This window comes from Python bivittatus, unplaced genomic scaffold (genome assembly GCF_059951505.1).
Source record: "Python bivittatus isolate LINGU-HERP-01145 unplaced genomic scaffold, Pbiv_v1 ctg000480_np1212, whole genome shotgun sequence".
NCBI classification, from domain to species: Eukaryota; Metazoa; Chordata; class Lepidosauria; order Squamata; family Pythonidae; genus Python; species Python bivittatus.
The window spans coordinates 58,578,361-58,605,430 of NW_028277075.1; the positions used below are offsets into that span (position 1 = coordinate 58,578,361).

Here is a 27,070-nt window from a genome sequence, read left to right on the forward strand (position 1 = left end):
TCTCATTTTAATTCTGCATGGTTTACTTTACTGACATTTTTTAGTATTCACATGACAGAATTTTCCAGCAGAAGTATTAACTTGTTGAAATGAATTCTATAGGAATGACTGGAAGAAAAAGCACCAATTTTTTAAAATGTACTTCTGACTAGTATTAAGTTTCATTTTTAAAAATCAACATTCAAATTAAGTAAATAGCAGCACAACTGGAACTAATTGGTCATCATTCTTTACATGGAATTAACTTTTATTTATTATAAATGCTTCAACTCCATGTTTGTTATGCAAGAATATTTTTGGAGAAGGTATATCTAAACTCTCCTTTAATTTGATTAACTTTGTTTTAGTCAGCTGAGTCAAGAACAATAATTTCTTCCTTTTTACTTCAAATATTATTCTGTATTTTAAAACTATAAACGTTTAATTCCCATATGACATCTTTCCTGAACTGGTACATTCTAGAAGTTTTCAGATTTCAACTCTCAGAATTCCCAACCAGCAAGGCTGTTGATGAATGAGAATGGAAACTCTATGTATTTTTTCCTCATTTGTATGCTAGTCTTCAAAACAATATTTTCCCAAGATAATTTAGAGCACACTAAAATAACAATTTAAACTAGAGGAGTTAATAAATTGCACTATATAAATAATAAATGCATAAGCAGAAAACAATAGTTAAAATCCTCCACTGCAACACAGTTTAAAATATTAATATCTAAATATGTGAAAATGCTAGGATAATCAAAACATTTTTGCCTAGCACTACTGAGATTTAAAAAAACCAGAGCAGGCCTTTTCTAGTTCTTGGTCCTGTCGATTCATTAGTGTTTTCCAGTGTTCAAAGAGCTCAGATTCGGATTTCTGGATATCCTTCAGTGTGCCTTCTCGTTGAATGGTGCCATCCTTCATTGCAATAATCTGGAAAAATTAGGCTTTTAATTCATCACAAAAATGTTTTCTTTTTACATCATACATTAATAGCTGCTTTTTTAATATGTGGATTTAATTAAAATTTAACTCTTCCAGATGAAGTAGGATTACAAATATGATATTTTGTATATTTAGCTCATCTATATCAGACTTCCCCAATTTGACATCTAGAAGAACTGGAGCCCAAACTCCCAGAATTCCCAGTCAACTATACCCTCTGCATCTGAAAAAGTTTCAAACCAAAGAAGACTTATCTTCCCTTTGCAACAGAGGGAAAAAAAGTTGCATTCCAAAACCAAAACACTATGAGGAGCAACTTACTCAGCCAGCATTATTAAGGGAATGGAGATAAATAAATGTCCTGTTCTGACACAACTGTAAATTATCAGAACATTCCATAATATTTCGGGACATCTACATCTGTCTGGATAATATCTAACATAGTGCAAATGGACATCCATTTATGGATGGGATTTCCATCTTTTCCTCTCTCCTGCAGTCCAAGGACCTCCCTAAACTCTCAAAAAATTAGTCTGAGGAGCTGCAGAGAAAATCTGTTCTACTGACAGATATCATTCCATTGATCAATACCAGCCTAAACTTCTGTTTTACCATTTAGCTTTAAGAATATTATTTCATCAATGGGTGCTACATTTGATGACATTAAGTTACAAAGCATGAGACAACACAGGAAAAATAAGAGCAGTAATAAGAAGCCCAAAGCCTCATCTTTCTTCAAGTGAAGATTAAAAGAATGGGTTAATGAAAAAAAATAACTCATGCAACTTTTACTGAAGTTCAATTATAGAAAGAAGAAAATTTATTTAAATAATTTACAGCTGTGCAAATTCATGTGCACAAGCAAGCCTTTGAATATCTCTTACTTGTTGGATTAGGCACCACATATATTTCTCTGATGGAAATTTGCATCACATTTAGATGAGTATGGCTTTTATTACCAGTGAATTGCTTTTACTAAATGCATATTTGAATGCATATTCAAATATATTACCATACTTGTTTTTTAAAGGTACAGATGGAAAGCAGGGTTTATATCCCTGTAAGTAATAGTTTTGGAGGTGGTGGGAAAAGAGTGACAAACTTTTAGAAATGCAAGTATGGAGTGCTAAGTATGGAGTAGCTAAGGTGTTGGACTTGGATCAGGAAAGCCGTGGGTGAAGTTCCACTCAATCACAACACAAGCTGAATGAGTTTAGGCCACTGACTCTCTCTTTCAGGCTAACCAACTCACAGGATTGTTGCTGGAGATTAAAATGAGAGGAGGCAGTAATGTATGCAGCCCTGAGATTTCAAGGGAAAAAACAGGATATAAATGAATGGAAAGGCCTTTTTTACGGTAAACATTAGAACATTGCATCATGGGATCGTGTGCTGCTGTACCATCATTTTGACCAAGATACCCACAATGAGTTACTAACATATTTTATAAGCCCATTTCCAGATCAGGCAGAAGAATTCTATTTGCAGCTTCTTCTGGTGGATAAAGATCCCAAGATAACTCTTGCTGTTGCAAAGTTTGTATTGGTAGCCTGTAGAATTCACATACTGTTGACAGCAGAGGAGACTAAGCATGATTACAGGCTTTTTTGCCATGCATGCTATATTGTATTATGCTATATTTTCTTTTATGCAGTTTAGGTCTGTGACCCCTAATAAAAGAGAATATATGTAGCTCACGATTGACCTGCGGAGTCCTTGGGGTTCTCTGAGCTTGGTTGTTTTCTCGCAAATGTTTCATTGCCTGGTAATGAAATGTTTGCAAGAAAACAACCAAGCTCAGATAACCCCAAGGACTCCACACCCCTAACAAAGTTTGAATGGGAATGGTAAGCATTATATTCAAGACATGTTGCTTTTGACATTATGCATCAAGAATAGGGCATTACTAATCAGGAGAGATGTTTTTAAGAATTGCACCTATTTAAAGTGAATGTTCTTAAAATGTTGGGGAAATTTTGCAAAAGGGAACAAAGGTTATTATTGCATCTTGATCAGACTATGATGAAAATGCTGTATTATAAGGTAATGTAGCAATGCAGACTTGTACTCCTATTGTAAGGCAATCATAGATTGCATGTATAACTTTTAAGTTAACTTCTATCATCTGAATCACTTTTAACACTTGTAGTTTGGCATACAAATATGGATTTTAGAAAACAACAGATAAATAAAACCCTAATTATTTTATAGCATCTTCTGTCTTGCTTTCCTTTCCATTAGAGGACTTTGCAGAGCAACTGAGTTGAACAATGAGTCATAGTAAGAAGCCTTTAAAATTTGTTTGTGCTCAGCCATCAAAAATGCATCACTTGTGGAAGCTTAAGTGCTTTTATATGCTGGTCTATGACCATAATAAAATTTTGATTTGATAAGGGCTTTAAACTACAGAAAGAAACAAAAAAGACCAGTGGGGTCTGCAAGTCTTGCAGAAGATGTACATTGCATTACAACCTCTGCCCCTTTTGGATATGTGCCTGACTTGTGACGTGTAAAAAATGGTAGGGCTTGCATCCCAATTCTGATCCCCCTTGCCACCACTATGGACACTATTGCAAAGGTCTCTTAAGAAATCATTTTCCCTTGTCAGCAAAATTAATTGGATTTGGGGAGACTGCAATGGCTCACAGCTAAATGTTTGTGACTGTTTTCATATAATTCCTTTTCAGTCAATGAATTGTTTACTGAAACTAACATTTCTCCAAGATACATGGCCAGTCTTTTCTCTTCAAAGACTTTGAAGCTATAAGCTGTCTCAAATTGCCCATAAGCAAGAAAGGTAAAATACCTGAAAGCATGTCAGACTAGTTATAATTTTAAGTGCTTCTGTTTTTGGACATTCATTTTAGGACTCTTTAAAAGAAACTATCTTTCATAAAATGCTGAATTCCTTTCCTCCAACAATCTAATTTTTAAACTTTTCTATGGATGGGACCCAAATGCCAATGTCAATGGTTCATTATTATTAGTGGCATTACTACATCATTTGTATACCGCTTGTCCTACACAGTGAGAGAGGTTAAACTGAGAAAGACTGAGCAATACAAGACCATCCAGTGTAGTGGGGTTTAGATTTTAACAATTACACCACTACATTGCACTGCATCATGCTTAAATTTATGACAACTTCATAGATGATCAGATGAGAATCTAAAACATATTTCAGAAATCAAAGAAATTGCTAGGTTTTGCTGCAATAAAGTACTTTTCTTTATTACTTAAAGCAAGAAACAAACTTGAAAGATCAAGAATTTAAATCAACTTCCCAGATATTAACCTCTGATCAGAGGCCCTGTCCATAAGCCTAAAGGGGAGAGTGGTACAGCTGGTGAGCAAGGGAGACAAAGTGATCTCTATGAGGCCTTTGCATCTCTTTTCCCACTGAGGCATGACCCTGTTTATTTTAAAACAGTTTGAATGGAGCTTTTCTCCATTATGTACCAAATTACATGGTAATTTAATGTTGCTGTTATTTATTCATTTTAACTATGCTTTTGCATAGTTTTAGACTGAGCTAAATAATTATGAATTTAGTTTAATTTATATTATACTTTTTCTCTTTTATTATTATGTGAGTTGCCTTGTGAGGGCAGTACCCTAAAAGTTAGCCTATAAATAGACGTACATATTTATAAATAATTTAAATGGAATAGAAGAGATAGGGAAGTAGAGACCCACTCCTTTCCAAATTCTACTTCCTTGTTTAATGCAAATAAACATGGCCATAAACATGTATGCAAATGAGACATGTATTTTGCTGTTTATAGTTGGTTGCATTATTTAGCTGAGATTAATAAGTAAAGCATGAATTGCCTCTGAGAGTCTTACAACATCATCTGAGGTAGGGTTGCCAGGAGCTATAACAATACCATGTTTCAAAGCAAATATTTTACCAGGGCTGCAGTGATATAACAACACCACTAAGGGCAGGCAGAGAAATAAATAACCAAAGTTAAACACATTTGTCTCATTGATTTTAGTGGGAGATGCAATTTACCTGCGTTCACTGTCTCCTCCCACCCAAATCAATACAATTTAAAAGTGCTTAGCTTTTGCTGAATCACACCTACACACCATTTCAATATTTATCAACATAATATTAAGATTAACAAGTCAGTATAAAAGAAGCTTCATTACCCAGTCAGCATGGGGCAGATACTGTAGTTTGTGGGTAACCAAAACAATGGTTCTCTTGTCTTCTCTTAGCAAATTCAGAATTCCTTCTTGCATGAGATGATCACTCAAGTGGATATCTAGTGCTGAAAATGGATCATCCTAAACAAGAAAAAGGCATTATCAACTAATGATATTTCAGTATTATTGTATTGTATTATTTTTAAATATTTTAGGAGAGTTAAAACCAGTGCTTGCTGACAAGATGGCTTTTGTTATTGTTGTTGTTGGTACTGGAACTAACCAATTCACAAAAACTAGGTAAGAGAGAAAAAGGAGACAAGTCAAGTTACAATTCACATTTTTCCAGCCTGAGGGAAGGGAGTTTGCTAACTTCAGCAGCAAATTGCCCCTGGTGGGGGATGGGTTTGACATTATTGCCTTTGGGAAAAGGGCTCTTTACCAGTGGTGTATGTGTGTGTAATAGTAATACTAAGGACTCCACTGAGAAGAGCAGCTCAGAACTTTATCCAAATACTCTGGGTCCACTTATGAAATATTAGAGGAAGAAAATCCTATTTCTTTCTAGGCCACTACCCACAGCATCTTCCTCATTCTTGAGAGAATTTGCTGCTGAGGAAGGTAAAATAGAATCACCTCTGGAAATGAGACATTGTGTCAAATATTTTGGTTGTGGAAGAGACCTACCACATCTTGAAAATACTGTCTTCTTGTTGAGTTAGTATGTTGTCCACTGACTTTCAGAGGAGGAAGTGGAGTAGAAGTTCAGAAGCACAGCTCATACCTCATCCCTTATTGAGGGATTGTGGTTTTCTTTGTCCACTTGTACAGACTCAGGTGCTCATGACTGACACCTCTGCCTTCGACACTTAAGAACTGTCCGCACCACGGGTTCAGAAGCAGTAAGCTAAGACTTTGAGCTGCAAATGCCAGATTGCAAGCCTGGGCTACCTGGGAGTGATGGCCTTGTAGAGAATTGGAGCCAAGAGAAGTGTTAATAAACCCCAGTTGAGATAGGGTGGGCTCAGATGGTAGAAGCATAAAAGCACACAGGCAAAGACCACTTGCTCGATAGTATTTGTAATAGCCAGTTTTGTGCATTACATCTTCCACCTTGCCTTGCTATTTGGACTTACTGGTCCTTGCTTGCACCTAAACTAAGGTAATTAACTAAGTAATATAGATACCTACTCAGCACATTACTCTGGGCAGGTAACAAACAATAGAAACAGAAATCAACAATAGGAAAAGAACTTAAAGCCAATTTAAAAAAAGAGAACCCATTGTGCTTGGAGTCATTCAACAAATATCAAAACAAAACCAACAAGATGGTCCAATTCCCAGGGAAGAACCAGGTTTTCAAAGCCTTAAGGAAGGCCAGCAAGGTCAGGGTAATTCGAATCTCTAGAGGTATGGTGTTCCATAGGGCAGGTGCCATGACAGAGAAGGAATGCTTCCTGGGTCCCATTAGATGACATTGTTTAATAGAAGGGACCCAGAAAATGCCTACTGTGTCAAAACTCATGGGATGGGCAGAAATAAGTGGAGGTAGGCAGTCTTGCAAATAACTTGGCCCTATGCTGTTACAGGTAGTCCTCATTTAGCAACTGCCTTGTTTAACAACTGTTCGCAGTTACAATGGTGATGAAAAAGTAACTTTATGGCCAGTCCTTACATCTGTGACCTTTGCAGGTCTGTAAAGCAAAGGAAAGTTGAAGTAAGATCTTAAGCACAGTTGCAGTTTTGCTTAGTGACTGCTTTGCTTAATGACTGAATTGCCTGTCCCAGTTGTGGTTGCTAAATGAGGACTACCTGAAAGGCTTTACAGTTGATAACCAGAACTTTTAATTACAGCTAGAAGCCCATTGGGAGCCAATGCAGCTCATGGAAGAGTGGTGTTACATGGGCGTGCTGAAGCACGCCTGCACCTATCCACCCCATTGCATTCTGGATCAGCTGTAACCTCTGAGTAGCTTTCAAGGGGAGCTCTCCTTTTCTAAAGAGTCACCTTAAATGGAGCCATCAGCTAGCAATCTGCAAATGTAATAAAAGCAGACAAATGCTTACATTCATCACTCTTATCCCCATGAGTGAAGCCCTTACCTGTGTTCACTTCAATTTGTTTCTCATCTTCCTCTAATGGCTCTCTTCTGCTGTTTCATCACCCAGAGTTCCCCTAAAAACCAGGGGACTCTCCAAGACAGGGAGAGGCAGCACAGGTGCAATCCAGTCAAAGACCATTGCCACCCTTTCATTCAAAGTGGTAATTAAGGCCAATGCCAAATTGTGTATCAGAGGCTCAAGAAAAACCCAAGCTCCTTTTGGAACTCAGTAAGATCCATGAGGCACTGGGGAAGAGCAATTGAATTGGTCCTACCTCCCTACAGTGAGGAGTGGCCATGGAAAACTTGCAGAGAGTAAAGAAGATGACATTGATGGAGAGAGGGAACATCCACTATGAAAACAACAAAAAGGGAAATATTGCTTAAGTCCAAACAATAGGGGAGAATTATGAAAATGTCTCAGATAGACACCCCCCTAATTCACATGAATATAAAAGAGGGAGGAGGGTAAGCACAATCAGACTTGCAAGATGGTGTTACTATAGCCAATCCAAATAAATGTAGTTTTTAGTTTTCCATGGAGTCTATTTCTTGGTCTGGTCTGCCTTGTAGGGCTGATATAACTTTAACGAATCAGAGAGTGATCTGCACATGACAAGGAACTGGTTTTAATGCCCCATCCTGCCATATCTCCATTGCCCTGAAATAAAAAAACAGATCAATGACCACTGATGTGAGTCAGGTCTTGATGACCTGAGTCAGGTCCCTGGTTGCCATGATCTCCTGAGCCACTTCCATCCTGACACCCAGGGAAGGCAGGCTGAAGTCTCCCAGTACATTTCTAAGAAACTCCACCGCTAACCTGGCCACAGAGTCAAGCAAGTCTAGCAGGGAAGCTGCCATGCAGCAGGAAGTCTGGTACAGTAGCAGCAATCCCCACTAATCGTGAGAGGCCAGTTTGGTTATCTGTGATGCAGCAACTCTGAAATCCTCCAGAATCTCTCAAATGGCTGTAGCCATACCACTGTCCCTGCCCCAGAATCAAAGCTGGTGCCACACTCAAAATCATGTAACATTTCTGCTTTGTGAGTTGTACTGATCGCTGGTTCGCTTCTGGGTGCAACTCAAGGTGCTGTTCATTAAAGCCCTACATGGCATTTGAGGGACCACTGTCCCCCATAGTATCTGCCTGGCTGATTCAATCTGGTAGGGTTGGAACACTCCAGGTTTCTTCAGTTAAGCAATGCCATCTATTGGGACCCCGGAAGTACACCTTCTCTGTCACAGCACCTGCCCTCTGGAATGAAGTTCCCCCTGAGATGCAGATGGCCCCCAGTCTGCTGTTCAGAAGAGCCGTGAAGACCTGGATCTTCACCCAGTCCTTTGGGGAGGGAGTGTGAGACCCCTTGTTTCATTCCATGTGGTCTGTCATGCTTGCCATATTTTACCTTTTATTGATTTCATTGTAATTTATTTGATTTTTGTGAGCCGTCCAGAGTTGTTGGGAGTTGGGTGGCATACAGTTTAATAAATAATACTGTGCTCAACCAAGTCTCAGTTACACATGCCAGATCAGATCACTCAATTAAATCATGAATACAGAAGGCCTTATTATAGGCTGACCTGGCATTTAGTAGCAGCAGTAGAGGAGAAACTGAATGGAAAGGCTTGCATTGATAATGTTTCTCACCATACACAAATCTCACGAAGTATCTATTAGCAGTAGGCTTTTATGAGATCAACAGAGGGAATGCCTTGACTTCTAGAATTTATTTTTCTATGGCTCTGATTTAAACTTCTGCTTCATGAAGACAGTCTTCTTCTTTAATCAATCTTTATATAGTTTGATGTTTTTAATCTTCTATTAGCCACCCAGAGTCATTTGACAAGTGTGCAGGCATTTGATAAATTCAATAAATTCAATAAATTCAATAAATTCAATAAATTCAATAACTAATAATAAATAAATTCAAGGAACTGGGCCCCACCAACACATCAATTCTTATATGGGGAACTTGAAAAAACAGTTTTGACTGTCAGAACAAGTTTTATGTCTATAGCAGATGGTGAGTGGTAATTTATGAAGTCTTGGTGTTGATCTAAGTTCTAGATTATTATAGACTGGATGGAATAGACTGAAACAAATAGCAATGAAGAATTATCTCTAGAATTCATCTGTCCATTGTGGTCTTAGATGTGCCAGATGTTGGGAACTGGCATCATACTGGGGAAAATATTCTACTGACTCTGTGGATCCAGATGATGAGTTCTTGATAGAATTGGCTGTTGCTAGTCCTGGAATTCTGGAATTGTTTGCTAGGCTTTTAGGTTGAAGAATATCATTTATAGTGAAAGGAAAGCCTTTTTGGTTTAGATAGTGGAATTAGTAACAGTAAGCTTACCAGAAACACCACATTTGTCTGTTGGTAAAGAGCTCTTGCTACACTGATCCTTTGACGCTGACCTCCAGATAAATTAATACCCTTGGGGAAAAGACAAATAATTCAGTTAGAAACATAATTTTGAGACATTATTGTTCAAACTATGCTCTCCCAAACCTGGCACTTCCAGGCATGCTTAAAAGATAAGGCAGTCAAGATAAAAGTATCAAAAGTTATTAAACAAGATAGTCAGAACTTTCATACTCATTCTCAAAAAAAAAAAACCCCTACTAATATTTGAATAATGTATACATTATTTCTAAAATACAAAGTGATTCATCATTCATTCTATTATTCATCCTACTAGCAGCTCCTGCAGTCAATGGTAATTATTCCCAGGATACCGCTGGAAAAGTAAGTCTGAGATAACAGCTTAGTCAGGATTATTGCGTTCATGATTTAGAAATTATATAAATCAATGCATGTTAAAATGCAATAGTTCATACAGCTGTCCTTTGAGTATGCTATGTATTAACATACATATTGCAAGATATTAACATGTCAGTGATATACCTCTGTAGCACACCTCAGCCTCAGTGTTGTCTATTATTCCTTGAACATTCTCTAGCATTCTAATATTTTTCTTTATTTTTCAATATTGTATTTTAGCTATTATATTCTCTAATGATACTACCACATCCATGAAAGAACATCAACTAGAAGTCTAGATCCACTGAAGCAATGAAAAAAATGTCTAGATGTATAATGAATGAATAACAAATCTAGACTTCTACTGTTAGAAGACCCAAACTGTTTGAACATCTGAGCTGCTTCACTATAAGACAGTTGTCACTGATATCTAGGCCAAAGAATAAGTTTCTTTTTCATCTACTTCAACCTTCAGTAAGGAAATATATTCCATATTTATTGACATGTGCCTTTCTACTTCTTACTTTAATTGGAGTGTTCTAAAATGACTTTCATAAATGCTTTCTAGATAATGAAAAAATGCTGTTTTCTCTAATAACTATATTTCCTCAATACACTATTTCTGTCAGCATCAGGGACATCAGAGATATTGACTGAAGTAAGGGAGATAAAAAAGCTGCAACACTGTGTGTTAAGTATAGCACCTTCATACTAAGGATCTGAAACTGTGTTTGCTGTACAAAGCCATTTTTTCAAATACCAGTTAGAAATTTAAGACCATGTGATATGTTTGGGTGCTCAATGTTTTAAAATTATACATAGTCACTAACCCTCTCTCCAATCTGAGTTTGGTCTCCATGAGGTAGTATGTCAATATCAGGCTGAAGACAGCAAGCATCAATTACTGCTTTATACCTGTGGAAACAGAAAGGGTAATTGTCAATTCATGTGGAGACTGCCTCACCAGCATATTTCACTTGCTTAAAAGCAAGATTAATCAGCTGGAAAAGTCACATATTGGAAAAGACATGCTTGCTAAGCACTTACCGTTCTAATGGGAATCCTGCCTGTTTCAGGCAAATATATGACATTCCAGCTAATAGCACACAGTCAAGTATTCTGAGGCTAAAAATAGACAAAGTGTGCCTTGGTTCGAAATTCCAAGGAGAGTACAATCTACAACTGCCTTTAGGGGCCCTATGTTCTGAATGATTTAAATCAGATTATATGCAAGTTTAAACTTGTCAACACTATAGGTCAGGAGTATCACATTCATTTATTTGTATTGGAAAGTGTAGATTACTACATAAAACAAATTGAAAAGGTCTAAAATGTGATGACAGTGTCTAAAAACAATAAACATTAAAAAGAGAAGAGGAAGGGCTTAGGAGAAGGATGGAGAAGGTGATAAAATGGAGAATTGTGAGAGTGCTATTTTTAAATTGTTATTTAATAAAGAATGCTAAGATACAGTGTTCTCTGGAATCATTCTTAAGACTCCTTTGAGAAAGGACACAACACAGTCTTGCCATGATCTACCATGATAATGATTCCATATGATTTCTGCAGAATCTGAGAATATGAGGTATATTGCCTCAGAATACTAGTACAAACGTAGATAAATGTCTTCTTAAAGAAAGATGTCATAAGCAAAGGCTGCATATTATGATCCAGAAAAATAGTACCTAGTAATGAAATGCAAAGGTGGGGGGTGTTTCCTCCTAAACTCAAACCCATTAGTTACTTATTTTATATGTTGCCACTGCTTCCTGGTTTGAAAATACATTATCTGAAGATTATACTTCTAACATATTGCTCTTCAAATGATGTACAATAGCATATGTAAAGATGATATCATAAATACTGAGAAGTATTGTATAATTCAGAGATGCCATGTCACAGTAAATTGGAGGCACTTAAAGTTGATGTGCATTTAAGAACTGAAGATAGTCTTCCTCTTTTACTAGTAGGAAGATCTTTTGAACAGAATTAAGTCCATTAGAATACTGGACACAACTGAAGGAAAGTTGCTTTCCAAATAAACAGAAGGATCAAGTGAATACTTCTTATCCTTCCAAAATGTTCATAAATAAACATGTTTAATCAGATATTTTTCTATGATAACAGTTTAGTTTGAAACATTAAAGTGTTTTTGTAACTAAGATATAATTAATAGTTATATTCGATTTTTCTTTTATTTAAAAGAAATTGCATTCATATAATCTTAGTAAGTCTATCTTTGGATCACCACAAATGTTAGGTTCCTGTATGGAGACTGCTGAAAGTAAGTTCAAATGGGCATCACAGATCTTAGGTTGCCCACATTGGATGTTTCTTATGTAGAAAGTACAAAGAATATGTAATGCTGCTATCAAGTCCCTCCACACACTTGGGCAAATCTTGAACAGTAGCTTCAACTCTCTGTGTAATATACTTTCCACATAAAAGCATTTTTCAATGGCTTCCATGTAAATGTAATAACGTTTGAATAGGCATATAGTCAAGAAGACAAAATCTACTGCTGTCAATACAGACTTTCCAGGAAAAGAGAGATTCCCCAATCAATATGGGTTGATGCTTCAGATAAGTTACATAGTTGAAAGGTAGCTATATCTGACACAACACTCAACATTTGCACCATGTAGCTAGGAAAATAATATTATCAACAACAGTAGAAAATGTTTACTGTCAAGATGATAATGGGGACTGCCTATTATTAGTTTTTACATGGCTCTTAAATACATTACCTTTGTTTATTGAAGGGGCTTTCAAAAGTGATATTCTCTTCCACAGTGGCATTTAACAACCATGGTTTCTGAGAAGCATATGCCACTGGTCCTCTTTTCCTGAAAAAAAGAAAAGAAAAGAACCCACCTAAGTGTTTCTATGTATGATGTCTATTTACTTTGAAAGATACTGAAATGATTCTTCTCTATGATGTTATTTTAATGTCTTCTTTCAAAGACAAGTTAATATTTCCTATTGCTCATAAAAAAGGAATATTGTAATAAGAGATGCATTATCAGTTACACTACTCTTTCTAACATTTGTTTGCCCTAACTACTGTATGCAAAGTTGTAGTGAAGTTACTTTGAAGTGAACTTAGCTCCCAGTTTGGCATTTCTTTACATATATAATTTTTATTAAGAATGTTGATTATAATAGTAAAATTTAATACAAACTAAACTTAAAGAAAAGAGAATAGAAAGGAGTAAAAAGTGCAAGAAAAAAGAAAAAAGAGAGAAGAAAGAGAAAAGTAAGAATAAAATAAAGAAAGAGAAACGAAATATATAAAGAAATGACTTTCAACCTTCATCACAACAAGAATAAACAAATTTAGTGACTCTTCACCCCCCTCTAAGGTTACAATCATTTATCTCTCCATGCCATATCCTGTCTCTTATCCATAAACAATTCCATAAAACATAATCGTTTCAGGGCTGGTGTCAGCAGAAAGTCCATAAAGGGTTGCCAGAAGTAATAACATATCTTGTTTTAATCTTGATCAAATAAACCAACTTTATATTCCTTCCTTTTACTTCTAACAGTCTTAATTTTTAGTTCATTCAAATACTGTTGTAGGATTTGATTTCTCTTCATTTCTTCTTTGTCCCATTGCACAGAGTTCTTCAAGGCTTTAACAAATCTCTTTTGTAAATCCAATAGGAAAAATTATCCAAGTCACTCTCTTGGTTTAATTTTTGTATTTTTGTTTTAAATTTTAAAACCTCAGCCAGTTTCTTTTGTAGATCCAGTGAAACATCCTTTTTTAAAGCATTATCTTGGCCTGTCAGTTGTAAATCCACTTTCGATACCATCTCTATCTTGTCAGATAAAATTTGTTCTATATCTGTCATTTCTTCAATAACATCTTTTGGACATAGTCTATCCATAGAAGCAGACATCATTACTGGCATTGTTGATATTGTAGCTGCTATTTTCTGATTCCATTCTTCAAAAGTCTCCTTCAATATTTTTATTGTTATAACATTTTGCAACATTTTACAGGCTTGTAAATCTTTCCTCTACCTACAAACTTTAGTTCCCCCTAGTGTCCAGTTTTTGAAATAATGAAATTGCTTATCTTTGTTTTGTTTTGTAAAAACTAAAACAGAATCTATTTCCCTTGAAAAGCTGTTTGTTCTTTATAATTCATTCTAAAATCTTATTGTAAAAGTTTCAATCCAATTTTATCTGGACCCTTAGTTCGTTTATAACTTTCTAAGATCAAAATTATTTAGCTTTTTGCTGTTTATTTCAGGTTCTTTAAATTCTCAAGCTTATGATTAAAATTTTCTTTCATTCAAGATTGAAGGCAGACTCACTAAGCGTTTTCATACTTGTTGGTCCAAAGGTCTCTAATAGCTTAGGAGTAGTTAATGGGCAATTTCTGAAAGTGTTTAGGAAGTGAGTGTCCATTTGTGAACTTAGTGTCCTTTAAAAGTCTCCACCATGGCTGCAAGCAAGATAGCTAATCCCATTGTCTCCCACTGCTCAAACCCACGGAAAAGTACTGTCCTGCGATCTCCTCAGGAGGAGCAGCCATCCAAAATACATGTGGGCAATCTCCCATCCTCTCCTTATCCAGAAGGGATCCGAAGAACTGGTCTACTCACTGGTTCCTTGGTCTTTGCTGTGGTCATCGACTCCGCTTTTGCGGAGCTGTCTTCAATTCGCCATATCTCCCCTGGAAGTTGTCCCAGTTTGGCATTTCAATATTAAAAGAAAGCTAATCTATTAATTCCTCTGAACTGTGTGGTGAGTCATTCTAGATTAATGTATCACTGTATTAATTAAATATGAAAGATGACAAGGCTGAAAATGTTAAATAGTCTCTAATTTTGAGGAAAACTGTTTCTTTCAAAAAGTACTATAATGGAAATTTTCAATTCATACTGAATCATTATGAATGTTTAAGTCCTTGACTTCTAATTATGACTTTCTTTGATAATCATAGAGACTCAGACATTTTAATGAACAGAAACATTTATCAGCCATCTCATTTTTCCAAATTATGCATAATTTAGCAATTATGTTGCTAAAATAGTGAGCCAGTACTACCTGTAATCATGATTCAGTTCTTTCCTGATTTTACATCTCTCAATCCATTGAGAATGTCATTTAGTCAATAATGCCCTTTTGCCTCATTATAAATTCTTTGTCTTTTTCTTCATCCCTACCTCCAGAGAAAGAAATGTCAGTCAACTGCAGCAAAATCTAGGAGTGACACTCAGTATTAAGTGTGCTTTTACTTTACCTTAGCAGCGCAGAAAAAAAAATAGAGTTACAGACTTTAAAAGAATCAAAGAAACACTAAATAGTATTTATATATGAGCTGTTCTGATGTTTGCACATCAGAAAATTGTAATGATAAAAAGTACACCCACTATTCTCTACAAGGCACAATTTCTCAGTTTACATAGTGGACAGGGGTTACCTAGATATTTGCATAAACTTCACAGCATGGATATTTAGAGGGTTTTCTTTCTCTCTTTTGATATAACACTGTATATAAAGCTCATAAAAGATCCTTGATCTTACAGTTATAGCAGAATAAAACTGTTTTGTTGACAGAAACCTTTGGAAGTTTTTTAAAACTGTGTTTAAAATGCTGTACCTGGATTCCATTTCAATAGTGGTTTCCATCTCGGAGCTGCAAAAAGGGTACATAGTAACTTAGTGGTTGTTACACATTTTAGCAAACAATTAGAAATGCTTGAATTTTAAAAGTAAATTAATATGATCAACATTCATAGACATGTGGTATACAGTAATTCATTCTGGATTCAAGTCACTCTGGCTGGTCATCCCAAACATCAAAACGTTCTCATCAAAATAGCCTATGCAGTTTTTCTGACAAAAAATAATTTGATTTTTTTTAAAAAAATACCTTCTAGCATATTAGATGTTTTTGTTTCTCTGTGTTGTATGACCTAGAATAAAATGTATCATCATACCTGACATCTTCCCCTGTCTCGCTGTCAGGAATGCTGCTGTAATATCAGCAATAACAGAGAAAAGATTATTAATATATGAAAACATTTTGTTCACAGCATGATCTTATTCCATTTTGTATGACACACTGAAGCAATTTTATAAATGTTATTTTGCAATTTGAAGACAAATGAATATTCTTTTTCCTTAGACACACAGTTAATGCAATATGATCAATCTTTTCTCAATCACAAGTACAATGATACAATAAATGTGTAGCTGGTTGTGCCACACATGAACATACACTGAATCTATGGTAGCTGCTCATATGGATTAGTTAAATGGGGAAAGCAAAGATATTGAACTACTATATGCAATATCAATACATTTCAGGGTTCAATGCTATGGTAATATAATTCATATATATTAAAGACATGATAGGACTGTACCTTAAAAAAAAGCTACATAGCAGCTTAAAGGATAAACAAAATTACCTGTTCCAGATCACATTCCCAGATATCTTCTGCATCTCTCCAAGTATTCCTAGCAAGAGAGATGATTTACCACAGCCCACCTGTCCCACGATCATTGTTAACTGACCTGCAATAATAGAAAGAATTTTGCTTGAAATGTCAACTTACATTGGCCCCAGTCCAGAGAGAAATTAAGCAGCTGAAATATTAGATGGACCATTTTTTCCCCTCGTGCACATTGCTAAAATCAATGTGCATCCCCATTCACATTGCAATATGCAATACTGGTGTAAATATGGATGCGCATCTGTTTCTGCTTTGTGCTCAGACGTTTGCTGTTGCGTGGTGATTTCTTTTGCTTGATTATGAACTTCTACAAACCCTACCCATTTTAATAGATGCATTAATACCTTGAGGAATTCGAATATCAATGCTGGACAGGGTTGGAACTCCTTCAGGTGTCCATGTGAAAAATCCATTTGTGACCTATGGTCGCAACAACAAGAACATAAATGATCTATGCTGATGCAAAACATCACTCGTATTTGTCCCTCTTAAACATTTCTTTATAGCTTTCTGATTTAACAGGATCCTGGATTTATCTGATCCCTATCTACTCCTACTCCCAATTTAAAATTATGCTTTGAGCATTGATCATAGACAACTGCTGTATTAGAGGGGGGGAAAACCCAGCTCATGGATTATAGCATACAGAATGTCCCTATCTGGTCTACCAGCTCCTTCTCAAGGTTTTCCAATTCAAAGGAGGCAATTTTAAATTTTTATTGCAACATCATAGAAGATAGAATGCATGATGCAACATAGCAGATGAAATAAATATTTCTCTGTTGCATCGGTATGCTTCTTTCTGCATTAAGTCCATAACATCTTGATTTTTTAAATAAAAACACACACACCTTAATTTACCTCTGATGTATAAGTAATACAAAACCAAAATCCCATAATTCTTCCTATCAGACTTTACAGTTCCTCTCTTCCTTGTGTTCAGAATGGTTATAACAATAATATGTCCATAAGTATTTTTACTGAGAAATAGGTTTAAATTAGCTTAGTTTGTTCCCTTGTAAATGTGTTTAGGTCTGAAAGGCAATTCTATGCACTCTTGGGGATAAATCCATCTGAACTAAGCATTGTTCATTTTTAAGAATTCATAAGATTATACAGCATAACTATGAGCAATGCTTAACATAAAAAATACGGATTAATTAAATATTGAGCACACAGTAAAAAAAATGTAATATCCAACAATTAAATTCTATTCCTACTTTCTACAGACAATTATCCTCATAGACTGTTGGAGAAACAAATTCTGGAATTACATAACAGCCACATGTACTTTTATTTTATTCATATAAAAGCAAAATCAGATTAAGGAACAGAGGTTAGTAAGTGGAGGTTCATACAAGTGGTGGAGGAGATGCAGCCCTATAATCCATCCTCTAGTTGTCATACCAGATAGAGAACAATCTTGCCTTCATTTAAAAAAATGGTTGAGATATGTCTGGAAACACTATCCTTTCCATAGAAGTCTTATTCTAGCCCCTGATATACCGGGATTCTCAGAACATAGTTAATGTGGGGAAGAATGCACTATGAATCTGCTAAGAGGCCTTTTCTTCACTTTTTCCTCATAAACTTTGCATGAAGATTACTACAGATGCTACACCTGAGCCCTAACATAATGTAAGCCTGAAGCTTTCAGGACTAAACAGGAGTGAGTGGAAAGAGTAAGTGGCTAGGTTCACGCATTATGCTAGGCTATAATGTGATCTGTTTGATTTTGGCTTATCATATTGAATAAACCCAGCCTCTCTGGTTTATGGCTTGGTGTGATGCTGAATTTAGATAATTGTGGCTTAGTCAACAAATTATGGTTAACAAAACTATGTGGAACTACAATCTTCTCTCTCCTAGCAACTAATCCATGCTTCTTCAAGGGTCCTATCTTCCAATCTGATAATCATATTACCAAAATCATTCTCTATATTCTCAGCTTAGTGAGAAATATCTTGGTGGCCCTCTTTTGCGATACAAATAAGGATGCTTCACGTAATAAATATGGATTGCATTTTCAACTTGGAACTATGGTTCTAGAACTTTTATGTGTATTACAAACAACATAATTAGAAAGAGTGACCTTATTATCACCTTTACACAAAAATCATCTGCTTCTGTGCTGCTAACAGATCTTCTTATAGGAGAGCTGTAATTGTTCCAGTCCTCTCTGGCAGGCCTCTTACGGTTAACAACTTTGAGGGTCTGTGCAAGACCAGGAAGACAGAAACATGGTGAGTGGGGACATGAATGCAGACGTCAGCAATGGACAATGAGTTGGTTTCCTAGTAGACACACTCCTTACCACAAAAGGGAAGAAAAGGTGGTTTTTATCACAAATATTTGGATTCAGGAAAGGCAGAGGCATATGGTCTTGGCCAGCTTTGGCTGGGTTTTCACACTGTACTAAGCCATAATGAGGTTTTCTTTATGGTGGCATAGTGCAAAATGTCATCCCAAGTCTTTCTGGGTGCAAACTATGGCATGTAGCTTAGTAGAATGTCATCCCAAGTCTTTCTGGGTGCAAACTATGGCATGTAGCTTAGTAGAATATGTGAACCAGGACACTATGGCTTCTTAAACTCACCATGTTTAATTCAAACTATGGTGCAGCATGATCCATGAAATCATTTTGTAAGTGTGCAGTTGTTGATTGGCTTGGATCCCTTATTACTATCAGGAATTTAAGCTTGCTCCAGGGACTGCTAACAAATCAGCAAACTGCATGCCTTTATACTGGTGACTGAGATGCATCCCAGCTGTTCTGATAAGGATCAGATTTTTTCCCCCTTGGATTGCTTCACAATACAACTGATGGTTCCTGCCAGCAAACTGTCTCATCATCCATTGCTGGCTTTAAACAAAAAGCAGTCATAGTATAATCTATAATAAGTAGACATTAGTAACGTTTACTACTGTAGCTATTAATTACAAGGGAAGTGACAGTTATTGGCATCGCAGGCAAGGATTTAAGAATGGGATGTTGCCGATTTCATAATCAACTTAAAATGGCACTTACAAGAACCTGATATTTGCTGTGGTTGTCTTGGGTCCATGGCTCGGAATATTTATCATGCTCCTCTGCAATTTCTTCACTTGAGAGAAATTCACTTAACTTCTGGACACTATGAAAAGAGAAGAATGGTAGCAAGCTAAACAAATTATATCAGTGCTGCTTACTGATCACTACTCTAGGAAACTGCAGCACAGGCAAACCCTTGATTCCACAAGGGACACTCTGATGTCCAGCCCTTGGACAGATAAGGGTTCCATTTTGATTGGGTAAAAGTCCAGAGAAGTCTGTAGGGATGCATAATTGTGCATTTAAATAGTTAAAAATGCACACTGCCCTTTTAGGAATTTGAATAAGAATATCAAGCTAACCTGCTATTAGGACTTTATATCTGCACTTTGCATAGCAATTTTTACGGCTTTTATAGCTGTCAAGGTTTTGCTTGATTGTGCCATTTTTCAGTTTCTATGGAGAATAACCGAATCCACAAAATATATTTTTGGAGTAGAGCTGTGGATCATAATTATTGTTGAAACCATAAGCAGAAAAACGTTATTATTTTAAAGCATAAAATTCTTGATGGCTTCATGTTATCTATTCATTATTTATTAGAATATTTATAACATGTACGTGTAAGATATCAGACCAGTAAACCAGAAATGTGGTGATGCCCAAAAAAATAAAATAAAATTTACATATAACAGCAAAAGAGCAGGGTGGAAGAAAACACCACAGGGGCACAAAGGAAAAATAAGAGGTTCTGAAGTCATTTTCAATTTCTTGAAATTTCTTGATGGGGCCACAAGATGAAGTACAAAAACATAGCACATCTGCACACACACACACACACACACACACACACACACACACTTTATAAAGTAGTATGCATTACAGGTAGTCCTCGCTTAACAACTACAATAGGGACTGGAAAATTCATTGTTAAGCAGGGTGGTCGTTAAGCAAGGCATCACATGACCTCGCCCAATGTTATGACTTTTTTGTGGCGGTCATTAAGCAAATCACAAGGTTAAGTGAATCATGTGGTTCCCTATTGATTTTGCTTGCCAGAAGCTGGCTGGGGAGGTTGCAAATGGCGATCACATTACCCTGGGATGCTGCAACTGTCATAAGTGTAAGCTGGTTGCCAAGCGCTCGGATTGTGATCATGTGACTGTTGGGGTGCTGTGATGGTCATAAGTTTGAGGACCAGTTGTAAGTTACTTTTAGCGCCGTCGTGACTTCGAATGGTCACTAAATTAACACTCGTTAAGTAAAGACTACCTGTACTTTAAAGCACAATCTGCTGGAACAATGCAAATCCACAGTTCGAGCTATGAAATCTTTATTGAATTAATGTGGATTTGTGGCATATATCCACAAATATAATTAAGAGTTATGAAACAGTAATAAGAGAGGAATTGTATGATAGAATGTAGGTACATGTGAAAGACAAAGAGAGACTGAGAGAAGAAAATACAATTAAGCTGCTATGAGATATTATCAAGTACACAAAACCCATTTTAAAATCTGTGATAGCACCTATTATGTAAGCTGTAAATGTTTTACTGCCATTGGCTATTCCTAATTATACACTCACACCTCTGTCCTAAATAGGCTGCATCAATTTCATTAAAAACCCATCAAAAATAGGGATGTGCAAAATTTGTTGATCTGGGAAAGGAATATTCCAATAAATAATAACACACTGTATTTCTCTCTGTACTATGCTGTTTCAGGGCAGTTTTGGGAATTAGAAGAAACAATTCCAAACTAGAAGCCATTTAAGGTGTTCCAGATGAAACAAGCCTGTTTCAGGGTTAGGCTACCCCAGTGCAACCTTGAATTCCTTTCAGTATGCAGTAATTACTTCCAAAAACTGCTAAACCTCCCCTGAAATGACACGGTCAGGAGGAGGTTTAGTACAGTGTGGAATGACATGGAAAATTCCACAATTCTCTGAATTATTCTATTCCTTACTCAGCAAACTTTGCATATCCTTAGCTGGTAGTATTCTTTTTAGGACTGGAGGAACAGAACTGAATAGAACCTATTGTGTTTTGTATACAGTTCTGTACTCCATCAGTCCATATATAGTTTTCTAGTCCACCATTACATTCACTGGATGGATGATACAGCTCCACAGCACCCAAACACATGATTAATCTTAAGTTCCATCAGCAGCTATGCTCAAATTAAATTCTAACAGGACACCAGCTTTAGTACTAACAGCAGGATTGAAATATATATTCTTAGTATTTCAGCAAAATCAATGCTGTTTTTTTCCCAAAGGATCAACAAATGTTCTGTACATCCTAATGTACATCTCCCACATAATTCACTGAATACTGGCAATAAGGGCTGTAGAGAAGCTGATAATATGATGTAGGGAAATTCACAGCGATGACCCTGACAATGAGGGACCTTTGGTAGGATGGAAACCCACAAGAGTGATACCATAAATAAATCTAAACCAGATTTTAACTCCAGTAATGGAGCTGAATATTTAAAACCAAGTCTCTAACCTTTTTGGGAGTTCACTCATGAAACCTTACCTTACAAGAGCTTTAACAGTGGATCTAACCACACTGGAGAGTAGGAACAGGGGTGTCACAAGGATGTGGAAGAGGGAGAGCGATGCAAAGGCCACCGAAGGAGAAAAGTCAGCATTTACAAAGAGATGGGCATGGACAACAAACGTCTTATTAGAAAAGCAAAAACAAAAACAAAACATATTACTTCAGACAACTTACATATCAAAGACATAATTTCAGTCAGATTTTTATTGAACTTCAAAAATCCAAAAGATCAGCAGAGCTGTTACTGCTATAGAACTAAGCACTGCAAATGATTTCCAGACATCATAAATATATACAACCATAAACAGAACATTTATGTAAGAGTTTTCTTCTTTCTTAATTTATTTTATGGGTGGGTTTATATATTCTTTTGGGGTGGTTGCAGCTTGGTGGTGTTTCTTAATGTTAGTTGTCCAGAGCCTTTGGGAATTGGTGGCATACACATAAAGTAAATAAATAAATCGAAAAAGCATCTCTGAATGTGGAGTAAGTCCATGAGGTGTGACTTGAAAAGTGCCTGAGTTTTCCCAGTCTAGTAAAAACAATTGATTGCATCTTATTATTGGACTAGTTCTTGCAAGGATCCAAAAGAAAGTGCTACCCAAAGGAAGATGGCAGTGGCAATGGGCTGAATCCTATCCTATATGTTCCAGAAAGAATCAGCTGCAGTGCAGTCAAGCTATTCAAGAACAACAACAAAACCAGACTTACTGTATGAGATGATTTTCTATAGCTTTTGAAAGAATATAGTAGCTACTCTTTTTTTACCATACATCACTCTGTCAGCTAATGCATCAAGAACATAGTCCATCCTAGCCCAAAACCAGGACTTTGGTTATGGATGATGATGAGCTTCAGTTCAGCATCATCTTGAAGTCTTGAGGTGCATCTGCAATGGGAAAGGCCAGTGATTTACACTGACTTCCCTGCAGTCCTTAGTATCATCTCTCATGTTGTTCCAGGGGTTCCTTAGCTCTCTGCAAATCTTTTTCAGGTGGCTATTGGGAAGAATAATTGCCGAAACTTGGGTCTTCCTTCCTTCCTACAGCATGAACAGACTTCATGGACCCAAATCTCCTTATAGTAATTTAGAATCAGCAAAAGCATAATCAACACCTACATTACTAAAAAAAGATGTATTTTCTCTATTTTTAAAAATAAAATCATATTTTAATACAAATGTTTATACTTACTATAAGAACAGCTGCAATCGGTATTGCTGCATTCATGAAAACTATAGAAAAAATGTTTTTTTGAATTATATTTACACACTTCGTATCTAAATCTCTTTCATTCTGCATCCATTTCATTTTCATTTACTTTTAGAATAGCAATAGTAATAACAGTTATGTGCCTTTAACAAGGTGCAGTATAAGTAAAAGTAAAACCTCAATAATTACAAACATTCCACCCAATAAAAATAATGTTTAACTTAACTTAATAAACAAAATATGTATTTGCAACTCCAATAATGCTTTTTTCTTTTCTTTGACTTTTATTTAGATTGCTTGCTTTTTAGTCAGGTACTATAGCTACAGTACATTGACATTGTTCTGGTAGTGCCTCTGTACCATAAATGATAGCAATAAATTAATGAATGGCAGTTTCCCGGGAGTGTGGACCTTCTGGATAGATTAGATATACAGTCTAGGCAATCATGGGAGAATGTAGATACTATTAACCACAGATGGCTGGGGACTGGAATGTGTTTCCTATTGCCTTGGGTCTTTTTCACAGCTGGTCATTAAAATATAAATTATACATTCTATTGTCAGTAATCATCACTGTTATAAATATAGCCAAAATTTCTTCCTAATTTGGACAAGTGATAACTATGTCAGAAGTAGATACTCGTATTCCTTTTGACTTCCTGGTTCACACTGCAATCTTGTTGCAGCAGCTAAACAGGAAATATTTCAAAATCTAATAAAATAAGCTATAGATAAGCTTTCTGGGTTTAATTAAACATAACTTTGGAGGGAAAGCAAAGAAACATCAGTGTAAAGTACATGTTTTAAGGCAAAAATCTGAGATTCATTTCTTGGCATCTATAAGCAGGGTTGATTTCTCCCCTGAGCATTGGAATGATGCCTCCACTGTGGGCAATATAGAACTATTTCATTTTAGGCAGCTTTATTATGTATGCTGTAGTAATGGGCACCAATTTGGTGAACTTTGTTATGCTTTGTAATTTTGTAAGGTTTCCATTAGCCTGTAAGAAGTACAAGATTCTTTGACAGGGTTCACACAATGCTAAACTATGGTTTGCTTAAAATGGTTTGTTCAATAAACTGAATTGGCTAGGTTCACATATGCAAAGTCATAATTTATTTATTAAAATTGTATGCCGCCCATCTCCCCCAATGGGATACAGTACAAATACAAAAATAAAGCACTATGATGGAATGTGAGAAGTATTTTTTAAAAATTTGCTGAAGATACTTCCTGCAATTTTACAGTATATAATACAAATTATTCCATCTATAATTTATAGTCTGGCTTCCCATTAGCTACTAGGCCCAATTCAAAGTACTAATTATTACTTATAAGGCCCCCTACAGCTCAGCAGCAGGTTATATCAGGCACTGTCTGGCCATAGTTAACTCCATCTATCCAGGTCAGATATCTTGAGAAGCCTATCAAGAGACTCTTTTCCTTGCAAGGTTCATGGCACTTGGATGAAACAATGGGTCTTCTTTGTGACAGCTCCTCCGTATTATGGAATGTGTTACCCTTGGAGGCTCAGAAGGCACCTTTCTTTCTTGTATTTAGAATGATTGTGAAAAACCTTCCTTTTACAATGAACTTTCAGTTCCAGCTGCCTGGTGCAAAGGGCTTTCCCTGTATATCTATATTTTTTTGTTATATCTCTGTTTTATTTTTACTCTGTACACTGTCTGGTATCATAAGACTGGGGTAGTTAGGATAAGTAAATAAGCCAGTAAACCAGTCTTATTAAGACTTTTACAAATACTTTTATGCTTGCATATATTTGTTGATAAATTTTGCAAATCAGAATATTGCTTTCTAAGGATTCATAATTACCATAAAATATATAAAGCAATGGCGTCAGGTTCAGCCCAAGAATCACACGAGACAGTCTGGAAATCAGCTCAGCTTCTTTATTAGCTAGCACCTAATAGACAGAATCTCGCCAGACTAACTCTAATTCCCCAATGAGAGCAACTATAACCATCAAGCCCTTAGGGAGGGGCCAGTCTCTTCCTCCTTACTTTCACACAGTCCAGCTGGGGGCTGAAGAGATGCTTGGAATGTCACTTCCCTCTCCCTATAACCTTGAAGCTCCATTCCAGAATCCTCCCCGCTCATGCCTTCCATCACAGATGGTTTGAGCATATTACAAATTTGTTGAAACAGAAAGATAGGGTATAAATTGAATAAAATAAATAACATTGTATCTTGCTAAATGATTATGATAAAATGGTCTCATTTTGTTGCATCAAAATATAGATTTAATTCTACTGGGATTCAAAAAAAAAAAAGAAGGGAAAAGTATCTTGAAGAAATGTCATTAGAAAATTAAATAAGGATAATTTCAATGAAACCGCAGGCAAAATCTTCCAGTGCCCCACTAGCCTTAGTGAGAAAATATTAACTTGCATCAGTGGGAACTTTTTTCTAAGACAAATACAAATATAGAAGCTTCCCATTATGCTCAGAGCTGGAAGGTTAATTGTCCCACATCCTATGTGCCAAGGACAATTCTTCCTCCCCATTAATATATTAAAAGATTCTAGTATAACATAATCTGGACTTACAATTCTAACTTTTAAAACAATTCATTATCATAGTCTATTTTCAAATTTAGTTTGTGGCTGGGTTCCCACATCATGTTAAGCCATAATGTTTGTTTGGTTTCTTAGTGGAATTGAATCTAGACATTGTGTTCTTGTATGACTTATGACTTAGTGCAGTGATCTCCAGCTCTCAACTTACGGACTGCATACAGTCCTCCACCTACTCTTTTGTGGTTTCTTCACAGACAGCTGGAGTGCAATGACCAGAAGTAGGGTAGCAATCCTCCTCTAAGATGACATGAAAGCATGGTAGATTCTTAAACTCATGGCTTCAGAAGGGGCAGACCAGTGGCTATATCTCCCTGCCACCACCACAGCTTTTCCTTGCTATGGGTTTAGACAGTGAGAAGTGCAGTGGCACACCCAGGCTGGGCGGGTGAGGGAGGGGTGGTTGTACATCTAGCCCCACCTCAAGTCACCAGGGGTAGTCAGTTCATGACCTGGGTGAGCCATAGTGTTTCACCTAAAGCCGCATCAAGGAGGAACTGTGCTGATGGGGTGGTGGATGGGGCAGGCCCTTCCCTGATCATTATGGCCTTGCTCCCTCACACTCCCAGGGTGCCTCAGTCAGAGAGAAGGCTCTACATAGAGTGATGGTAGTGGGATCTGTGACAGATAGTTTGGGCCTGGTTCTGGTAGGAATGGGGGGACTTTCAGTGCTTCCTCATTATAACAGAGTCCTGAAGTCTTTTCTACAGAGCCAACAGCTTTGCTGCTTCAGGTCTCTGTCCACACAAGAGCCATCTACCACATACCCAGCTCCAGAGTCAATAGCAACCCCAATAATCACTGCCACCACCATAGCTAAATGGCCACAATGCAATGGCAAAAAAGTAGCTCTGTATCTCAGTAAAGATTCTTTATATAATACACTTATGTTTAATAGCATACTTGACCTCTTCTTTTTCTTCATTATTGATTCACTAGACTTTTATAGCAATGCATGAAAAGACTTTAGTATTGCAGCTGTTGGACTAGCAAACTAGTGCTCATGCTGTCCCTGTGATGATTTGAGTTTGAGACCCCTGGCTTAGTGTTATGTGTGAACTCAACTTATTGAGGCTTATTCAAAAAATCCATAATTTTAAAATTTATGTGAAAGCAGCCTATATATCTAAAACTGATGAAAGAAACATGGAGACAGAAGCGGGAACAGATCCTAGCTATTCTTTTCCTTTAAAGAAAAAGATGCAGAATCAAAGAGACTTCCAAATCTCCTTCACACA

The 27,070-nt window shown here is 36.5% G+C and overlaps 1 protein-coding gene across 7 annotated transcripts in view; it reads right to left on the reverse strand.

Annotated features, from left to right (window-relative positions):
- ABCC8 (ATP binding cassette subfamily C member 8) overlaps positions 1-27,070 on the reverse strand; it is a 78,742-nt gene that overhangs the window by 23,498 nt on the left and 28,174 nt on the right. For 6 of the 7 annotated variants that reach the window (XR_015797093.1, XR_015797094.1, XM_088146017.1 and 3 more), the window contains 13 exons: positions 23,220-23,260; positions 22,003-22,148; positions 19,457-19,562; positions 18,532-18,642; positions 16,773-16,848; positions 16,384-16,489; positions 15,913-15,948; positions 15,573-15,608; positions 12,703-12,801; positions 10,786-10,870; positions 9,548-9,628; positions 5,086-5,223; positions 793-918 (listed from right to left, as the gene is read on the reverse strand). Coding sequence is in view for 5 of the 7 variants with exons in the window: in XM_088146017.1 (XP_088002143.1) it covers positions 793-918; positions 5,086-5,223; positions 9,548-9,628; positions 10,786-10,870; positions 12,703-12,801; positions 15,573-15,608; positions 15,913-15,948; positions 16,384-16,489; positions 16,773-16,848; positions 18,532-18,642; positions 19,457-19,562; positions 22,003-22,148; positions 23,220-23,260 (1,187 nt within the window). In the remaining 2 variants the exon portion in view is untranslated. The remainder of the gene's footprint in view (positions 1-792; positions 919-5,085; positions 5,224-9,547; positions 9,629-10,785; positions 10,871-12,702; positions 12,802-15,572; positions 15,609-15,912; positions 15,949-16,383; positions 16,490-16,772; positions 16,849-18,531; positions 18,643-19,456; positions 19,563-22,002; positions 22,149-23,219; positions 23,261-27,070) is intronic. The other variant, XM_088146016.1, reaches the window with a different exon arrangement.